Source organism: Coffea eugenioides, chromosome 1 (genome assembly GCF_003713205.1).
Source record: "Coffea eugenioides isolate CCC68of chromosome 1, Ceug_1.0, whole genome shotgun sequence".
In the NCBI taxonomy this organism is placed as follows: Eukaryota; Viridiplantae; Streptophyta; class Magnoliopsida; order Gentianales; family Rubiaceae; genus Coffea; species Coffea eugenioides.
The window spans coordinates 51,362,953-51,372,795 of record NC_040035.1 but is presented as its reverse complement, the minus strand read 5'-3'; the positions used below and the strand labels follow the sequence as shown (position 1 = coordinate 51,372,795).

The following is a 9,843-nucleotide window of genomic DNA, read 5'->3' as shown; positions in this document are numbered from 1 at the left end:
ATTATTGTGTATAATAATGTATAATAATGTTAGGTATAATATAAAATATACATAATATGTAATAATGTATATTATGTATAATATATTATATTATATATATACAATATTATGTATATTATACAAATTGAAAATTATATATTATATATTTATATGTTATATATTATATGAATATTTATATAATGAAATATACAATAAATATTAAAAATTGAAATATTATATAAACACCATATTTATAATATTATAATATTTATAATTACTATTAATGTATATTATATATATTAAATATTTATATATTTATTTATATATATTATAATATTTTATTTTACTTAAAAAATATTTTTATATATTTATAATATATTTATATGAATATTATATATTATATAAATTCTATAAATTATATATTATATATATTATATATATTATATATATTATACATTTATATTATGTATTATATATAATATAATACATTTATATTAATATACATAATATTAATTTTACATTTTTACATAATATTAATACATTTGTACATTTATATTAATTATATTAATACATTTATACATAATATTAATATATATTAATAAATTTATAATTTATAAATTTATATAACATTCATTTGTAATTTATACATTTATAATAATATACACTTATACATTTATAAATATATTTATATTATGTATTATATGTAATATAATACATTTATATATTTTTATATAAATACGTAAATATATTTATTTATAAATGCATAAGTGTATATATATATATAAATATAAAAATTATAAATTATAATTTATACATTTATATAATATTCATTTATAATTTATAAATTTACAATAATATACACTTATACATTTATAAATATATTTATATTATGTATTATATATAATATAATATTTTTATAATATTTTTATAATATTTTTATATAAATATATAAATATATTTATTTGTAAATATTTATAAATATATTATAAATGCATAAATGTATATTATATATAAAAATATAAAAATTATAATTTATAATTTATACATTTATATAATATACATTTATAATAATATACACTTATACATTTATAAATATATTTATATTATGTATTATATATAATATAATACATTTATATTTTTTAGCGAATATATAAATATATTTATTTATAAATGTATTATAAATGCATAAATGTATATAAAAATAAAATTATAAAAATACCCAAAAATATGTTTTAAAAATACCTCTAAAAATAATCCAAAAAATATCTACAGTAAAAGTTTTTCATATAGTTTTTGAAAAACAACCTCAAAAACAACTAATCCAAACGGACTTGTATTTCAAAACCGAAATGCTACAGTGCTGTTTTTGAAAAACAACCCAAAAAACAGCTAATCCAAACGGAGCCGCAAATCTTATGAGTTACTCGTCATAACTGAGACGTGAAAGGCCAGTGCATGATGAACCCACGAATGATCTGCAATAAATGTCCATGTACTACTTTCCTGATAAACACTCAATTCAATTATGTTCTGTGCGACTCTATTTAATCATTATTGTATGTGTTTAAATTTTTTATGTACAAATTTTGAATATATATTTAAATATTTTATTCATGTATATAATTTTTATTTTAAATATAATAATATAATATAATTATATATCAAATAATGTAAAAAAGTGCAAGAACCGAATTCTACCAAATCCTAGCTGCACGGGCTCCTCTCGCTTACTTTCCAGTAACTATACATTGGAGAGGAGAGTCAACATAGTTACTATGGTTAGTTCCCATAGTTTGGGTGAACAATTGACTGTGTTCACCAGATCAGGTAGATTCTTAACTTTTCAGGAGATGGAAACTTCTGATTTGAACACGCAACCCCTGTTGAAAAAGTGGCTCCATCAAATCAACTAAACTATCTTGTCTCGGTGAAATTTTCAATTACTTGCCATGCTAGGAAAGGGTTAATCTTATATAAGTTGTTACGTACGTTATCAGTGTATATAATAATAGAATAGAATAATTAGTATTTTTTTTAATCTCTGAGTATACTATTAATATAAACAAGATTAATCATAATATATAATAACATGAAAATTGACAATACTGTAGGAAGATAAACTTCCAAAAGTGGGATTTTTTTTTTTAAATGAAGAAGAAAAAGAAGAACATTCTCAAATGATGGTGCTCTTCAAATCTCTTTTTTAAAAAAAACATTTAAAGTGAACACGATTTTTTTTTCTTCAAAAGATAGCATTTACAAAATACATATTACGTAACATTGTTAGTTGAAATATTAATAGTATCCTTACTTAAATTAATTAACAGTTTAACCATCTTATATAAAAATATAAGGAGATTACGTAAATAAATATAATGATTACATATGAATAAAGTGAATATTTATATAAATTATAAGGGAGTTATATAGATATTAAAATTTTATCACAACTGCTAAAAGCGTGTTTGATATAAACGCTATAACTGATTGTGCATTTCATCCATTTTTCAATTTATATAAAACTACGGAAGGATTACGTAACTATTTTAAAACCTTAGGAGAATCATCCAGCATTCTATAAAACCGCAGGGGATAACAAGTAATTTATCCAAAAATTTATTACTGAATTTGCCAACAAATTGGGGCTCTAAACGTCAATTGTAGTTTCTTGATAACTTGCATGCTCCACGAGAACCCCCACCCCCCACAAACAAAAAAAAAAAAAAAATTTGTTCTGTTCGCTCAAAACATGCAGAGAGTAATTTCAGGGAAGTTAAAATACATCTCCGTTTTTTAAAAGTTTCCTAAAATATTTTCCTGCTCACAAACGGTCATCCATTATTTCACACTCAAAATACATCTCCGTTTTTAAAATCTCGAATGCTTCAGCGGAAAGTACTACAGCACTTCACCTTTACTAGTCAATCCAAAGCCAATTGGGAAAAGAGGATCATAGGACTTCTCTACAGCGTTACTTCGCAGTTGATCAACCCCTTTGAACCATGTCATAGGAAGTCTTCCCTGAAACCCACAATCTCCAAAGACAACGTCCGTAATTCCACCGCCTTCAGTTCCAGGTAACCAAGCAGCAACAAAAGCTTCAACTTTATCCAGAATACGTTGCTCTATAACCAAAGGCCTCCCAGCTATCAAGATCACCAATGTCGGAACCTTATCAGCAACCAAGCTAATTATTTCAGCTCCATTAAAATGAATTGGAAGTTCTCGACTATCACCACCATATTCCACATACGGGCATTCACCCACAGCTACAATAGCAAAAGAAATATCTTGGCTCGCTAAGGTTTGTGCTGATGGATTTTGCTCAAATATCACCTCCGTATCGCTCCCAGTAACCTCTCTGACTGCGTCCAAAATGGTTGTGCCTAAACAAAAGAAACATAATCGTTACACTTTGAGGTAGAGATGCGGAAAGATACATTATGTTTGTTTTGTAGAAAGAATCATACTCCTGTCCTTTACTCTCATGGCTTTGACATCATAAATGTCTTCTGGCAATAATAATTACATCACCATACTTCGGTTGCTTATTTAATCACAGACAAATCAAAATAGGGAAACAAGAAACAGTGAACAGGACATACTGATATCAGATCAGTGATGCCTTACAAGATCTGAATCTGGCATGTCCATGTCTCCAATACAGTTACTTATTAGTAATTCTTCAGCTTTTAAGAAGCAAAAGATAGGTAATCAGAACCCAATACAGGAATATTGCTAAGATCACTTACCTATTGTTATTCTGCCACTTTTTCCTTCCCAAGTAGCAGTCCACCCGCCACATTGATATCCAAGATCATCACCATGTGTCCCAGCAATCAAAATCTTTTTAGCATTACGATTTAATGGAAGAAATGATTTCTTTGGATCCTTCCCGTTCTTCAAAAGAACTAATGACTTGCGAACTGCTTCCCGTGCCAGTTCCCTATGCAGCTGAAACAATTGTTATAAATTAAAGGTGTTTAGGTTAGAAATAAAACTATACAAATTTGTTCCTTTCATCATCCTGTCCCTCAAGAAAAGATAAAAATGACAAAGATCAGATACTCAAGTTGACTCTCTAGTCTCCATATATGATCAAGGTCTGCTAATTTAAGTTTAAGTGATCTAACAAGATCCTATAAAGCAAAATTTCATAATGAAGCAACCATTACCTCATTAGTTCTAAATGGGTTGATAGTTCCTCTATGCACTGCAGTTTCCACAGAAAAGGAACAAGAGGATACACATAAACAACCAAGGGATGGACAAATGAAAGGGTAGAAAAGAAGTTAAAAAGAAGAAAAAATCATCACAACCCAACAAGAAAGTGAAAAAGAGAAACCAAGATACTTTGTTAAAGATGGCCCTGTGCTTTCCAGAACCCCCGCAGCCCCGCCCCCTTCTCCTCTTTCCCCTTCCCAGTAAGCTCTTCTTATTTTGTTCAACCATATATATATTGTTCCAAAGAACATTTGTCAACAAATGAAAAGTAAGTTTAGCATCTAAAAAAATAAAAAACAACTGTAAGAGTTTAAAATGGTAAAGGACAAGTCGTCCCTTCAGTGACAAAAAATTTGAAACTTAAGCAAGATCCCACCTCACAGGGGTATAAAGATGCATAACCCAACATATCCATGAATTTTTACAGAGCAATCTTCAGGCAAAAGCAAATTCCCTTTATTGTGCGTTTGTGCATCTTTGGTGTCTACTGTTGGCAAACATGTTATTGCCAGGGAAAAAAAGGAAAAATTAGCAGATAGAGCTTAGAAATATGGCTAGCTCGCATCTGACAGATTTCATGTTAAGAAGAATTCTCAACAATCAGACGCAAAATAAACAGAGAGAGATGAATTAGGTGCTCTAACCACAGTGACAGCCATACTGGGTCAAGATGTTGTCGATCTGGTTAATTCTGTTCAGTGGAGTAATTATCCACTACTTGCATAAATACAGGGACTTTACAATATTTAGCCAAACATGATATTTTAACAACCTTACCTTGCATCCAACTGCAGGCAGTAAGGATTTATCACTCAGAGGATATTCAAACAGTCCAGCAGCAAACTTCACCCTCAATATACGTTCAACTGCATCGTCAATCCTAGCAATTGGTATTTTTCCAGATTGCACAAGATATGTCAAATCTTCCAGAAACAACTGATATCGAAAAGGCACCATGACCTGCATATTCACACTCTGAGTGCATATAGCTGTCGAGAAAGGTCAGAGCCCACGTGTGGAACTTAAAATATTTCTATACCATATCAATTCCAGCATTGATGGCAGACAGGACAGATTGCTGATAGTTAGATCCATGAGGATGAAAAAGCCGGTCCAGTCCTTCAGCATCGGAAATTATGAAGCCCTGCAGAAGTGCATCTACCATATCAACTTATGCTGTAATCATTTCCATAATAGAAAGATGAACTTTTGTGCAGTGGGACCTCTTTGTCTAATTCCAGAAAATAAAGCAAACAAGATTCAGTATCAGCATAATTTAACTTTACAAACCAGTTTAACAAGTGAAACTATTTGAGCAACATTCTATAAAAGCTCTAAAATGCACATTTATTGCTGGAACAACATAATAATATAATATTGATAGAGAAATTTCTAAGAAGTGTAATGGGCTGACCTTAAAGCCCAGTTTCTCTTTCAAAATTTGTGTAAGAAGAAAATGACTAGCATGTAATGGCACCCCATTCCAGCTAGAATACGATGCCATAATGGTACAAACTCCCTGAGAAATACAGTCAAGATATGGAGCCATATGGATCCTCTCAAGATCATCATATGACAATATGGCATTTCCTTCATTTATACCTTTGTCAGTACCTCCATCGCCAACAAAATGCTTTGCGCATGCAACAACATTGTTTCTGGAGTTAAAAAATTGCAAACTTGAGTAAACAAATCAAATAGATGACTAAAGCAAAATCATATAGATATCCTAGACTCTTTGAGAGATTGAACTCTGAAAGTTGAGAAAGGGATCTGTGAGTGCGGATAGGATCTCCTATGATAATATTATACCAATAAGAAGAGCCACTTTCACAAAATACATGTAAACAGTTTTGACATGGTATGAGAAACTCTGTTAAATCTCTGCTCACTCTTAATGTTTAAATTGGCTCATGATTAACTACTCTAGTGATGGTTATATGGGGTTTTAAACTGACTTAACCACAGGACTGGAAACAAGTGTCCAGTATATGCTCAATTAAGAATTCAATCTCTTTAAGTTAGAGGACCACAAAGAGATATGAGAAAGTGTTAGTTTTACCAACCTTCCAGCCAGAAAAGGATAGCCCTTCGGATGCCCTTCAGGTCTTTGTCCCTGCAAACCTGTGACAATGGATGTCATATTTCTAACAATCTCAGTGTCCTCCCCAAAACTCTCGTAGGATCGTCCCCACCTGGGATCCCTACATACCTGTCATGAAATAAGAAAAATCATTCTGAAAAGCTAAGACATATATCTTAGATTATTATTATGATTATTATTATCATTGGCTTTTCCAGCCTTGTAGGCCTACTGAATTGGTACCTTATATTTTGCAAAAAAATCAACAAAAAGCAAGAAAATCAGGCCCAACCAATCATAACAAGCTGAATAAAGCAAATCCCACCAATATTATACTACAAAGAGACAATGTCAAAGTAACAAAAGAAAAGGACTACGAAAGAAGAAGAAGAAGAAGAAGAAGAGTGAACATACAGCAACACATGGAGCAAAAGCATAGTGAATCCCACTCGCCCTAACTTCAAGTGCAGTAGCAACCCCAATCCTCTTAGCCAACTCAGAATCCCTTAAATCACATTGTATACAACTAATTGACTAATAGTATTATAGAGTTTATATTCGATTCTTGAAATTATAGGTCCTAAACAAAATTTGATCTTTACAAGTTGAAACGAACCTTGTGGCTCCGAGGCCAACATTGTGAGGAAAAATGGTGGCACCATAGACATTATTGTTGCCATGAACAGCATCAATCCCATATAAAATGGGGATACCTAGTCGAGACTCCAATGCTGCCTTCTGAAAATTATCGACCATGTCAGCCCAGTCAGAAGTCAGCGCCATCTCTATCGGCCCACTTCCGCCAACGCTCATGATACTTCCTGCAACACGTTGTTGAAAATGAAAAAGATTCAGTTAGTCAGATGCATCGGAAAACATAAAAATCCAAACTTTTAGCAAGTGGGCTTGATGGGGACCTATGCAGCGGTCTTTCAGGACAGAAGGGGTGGCGACAGAACGCTCGATCTGAGTCATTTGTCCGAGTTTTTCTTCAAGGGTCATGCGAGAAAGGAGGTCTTGAACTCGAGCTTCAATCGGCGCAGTGGGATTCTTGTATATGAAATCCATGGCTTGTCCTTCAGCTTTGGTCGTCTGCTGCTGGTAGCCTACTTGCAGTGCTTAAAATTTGGAAGTGGAAGGGATGATTGACTATTGGGTTGAAACTTGAAACTTGACAAGTGAGCAGAAGTGGAAGCGTTTGATTCTGCTAATCTAAAGGAGTGAGGAAAATGGAAGGCATGCAAGTGAACAACGAAAGTCTAACTTTAATAGCTAGTTTGGGAGATGGGGTTTGACTTTTCTTTCATTGGATTCAGTATGCAACTACAGTTGAAAAACTTTTCCAGCTACCCATGCCCTGATTTGGACGGAATGTCAAACAAAGCCTACAAAATTTTTCAAAATACCAATTCTATCCTTAGATGAGCACTAAACAAAATTTTAATGACATATTTATCCTAAATTATTCTATTTAAACAAAATTTTAATGACATATTTATCCTAAACCATTCTATTTCTTTCTTAGCCTCCCAAATAACATCAAAATCACTACAATTCTTTTTTCTTCTTTTCTTTTCTTTCATAACTTAAGTTTTCTCATCTTTTCTTTTCTATCCTATGCTCACAAACTAGCCACAAAGGAAAAATGGCAGCTGCCGCCTTTTGCTGCAGGTGTTGTATTCTATTTGATGGATTAAGCTCCAATTCTAGTCAGAGTGAAGAAATTCTGGCGCTATTTAGTAACTCACGAGTAATTCGATCAAAAACTTGACTCGAATTCGATCAATCCAATCAAGTTTGAGTCGCTCGATAAGTTTAACAAGTCAAGTTCGAGTATTTAATAGTAAGGCTTGAATGAGTTTTTTAATTTTAATTCGTTAATATATTATTATTATGAAATTACCTTTGTGTTCAAAAGAGTAATTGAATTTATGAAATTTTTTTAAAGGACAACAATGCCTTTTCTCTAAAAAATTGTCAAAGAATATGAAATTCGCAAATCTTTTTGACTGGAACTCTTGAGTTGAAGTCGAATTTTGTGAGCAATGCATTGAGTTTGAGTTTCAGTAATACTACTTGCTCGAATTCGAGTATCTTTCCTACATGTCAAGTCAAACTTGAGTACCGTGATATTCAAATTCGATTCGACTCGATTACATCTTTACTCACCATCCGATCAGACTGACGTGCTGCTGGGCTTATGCTAATACACTTAACCGTAATTGGTAAAGGTATGTTTTATTTGAGAAAAGAATTAGAAGTTTCTCGCTGTACGCATCATTTATCATTATTATCCGTTGCATCATTGTACTTTACCTCCACGTGAATCTTGAATTATTACATAATCTAGAAATCAGGCCGAGTCCGCCTGATTATTCTTCTTGGACTACTAGCAACTAATTGAAAGTGCCAAAATAGGCAGGCTGCCTGTCAACCGTATAAAGTTCATGCTTTTTCTGCTAGTATTTGATTCGAGAAAGAAAAATAAGACTGTACTGATACGTTTATACAATTAATCATTACCTGCCTCTCTATCTAATTATTATCAATACAGTTACAGAAGAACTTATAAGTTCCTGTTGACATAATTTAAATCAAGCATATTTATAATTTTAAGAATTTTAGAAATTAATTTGTTATTTGGTGACTGTATTAGATGTGGTGTCATAGTTAGTTTAGAAAATAGAGTTGGGCCATATTTTGATATTATAATTAGAATATAATTTGCAGTTATGTTGCTCTATTTAAACATTTGGAGTCCTAAGTTTGTATTTGAGGAAAATTAATGAATTGAAATAGAATATTTTATTTTTTTCCGTGCCTTTCTTATTATTTATTATTTATAAAATTCTAATGTTACTTTCGCTGCGTGGTTACTAAGAGCTCCTCCTACAGTTAAGATTTTTGGGTGAATTCCAAATTGGATGTCCAAAGTAGATCAAAGTGTCGATTCAACCCTTGAAAGGGAACAAATTTCAATTAAGCTTCTAAACTGGAAATTTTATTCCAAATGAGCCCTTTTATTAATTTATGCTTGCCTAATAATGATCCGCCAAAAATGTAGTCTTATAGTAAAACCCTACAACTTTTAGAGACTTTGAAGTAATTAACCTCTTAACTAAATGGGCTAAATTCTTCTAATTTCAAGAAAAGTTTTACTGTTATCTTAAATATTTCAAATTCGTTCAAAAGAGTACATTATTTTATCCTTCTTAAGTCCTTTAGGTTGGGGGTTAATTCACTTAATTGATTTAAAGTTCTTGAAAATTTTGTAGGTTTTCAATAAACAACTCAAGTTTTGGTCAAATTTTGATAACCACACATGAATTGATATGATGGCTCATTTGGAACTAAAATTTTAGTTTGGAAGGTTTAATTGAAACTTAGGCCCTGTTTGGCACTTGAGTTTTTTGCCAAGTTTGTTTGTTACAAGTTTTTTAAAAACTTTAGCTACAGTAACCTCAAAAAACTTCTCAGGGTATGTTTGGTTCCCTATAGAATTGGGGTTTAGAATTGGAATTGGGGTCCCAATTCCAAATCTTCAGTTTGAACACCGC

The 9,843-nt window shown here is 31.4% G+C and overlaps 1 protein-coding gene across 2 annotated transcripts; it reads right to left on the bottom strand.

Moving 5' to 3' along the window:
- Window positions 1–2,627: 2,627 nt before the first annotated feature.
- LOC113779802 (lysosomal beta glucosidase-like) lies at window positions 2,628–7,511 on the bottom strand. 2 transcript variants are annotated; one of them, XM_027325529.1, is made up of 9 exons: window positions 7,204–7,511; window positions 6,903–7,107; window positions 6,701–6,791; window positions 6,270–6,415; window positions 5,618–5,861; window positions 5,243–5,347; window positions 4,981–5,163; window positions 3,732–3,933; window positions 2,628–3,365 (listed from the first exon to the last, which is right to left on the bottom strand). In XM_027325529.1, the coding sequence occupies exons 1-9, from the start codon at window positions 7,352–7,354 to the stop codon at window positions 2,878–2,880; spliced, it is 1,815 nt and encodes a 604-aa protein (XP_027181330.1). In that variant the 5' UTR covers window positions 7,355–7,511; the 3' UTR covers window positions 2,628–2,877. The 2 variants fall into 2 exon arrangements, with proteins under 2 accessions (XP_027181330.1, XP_027181338.1); XM_027325537.1 differs by lacking the exons at window positions 6,701–6,791; window positions 7,204–7,511 and having other exon boundaries at window positions 6,903–6,985.
- Window positions 7,512–9,843: the final 2,332 nt, after the last annotated feature.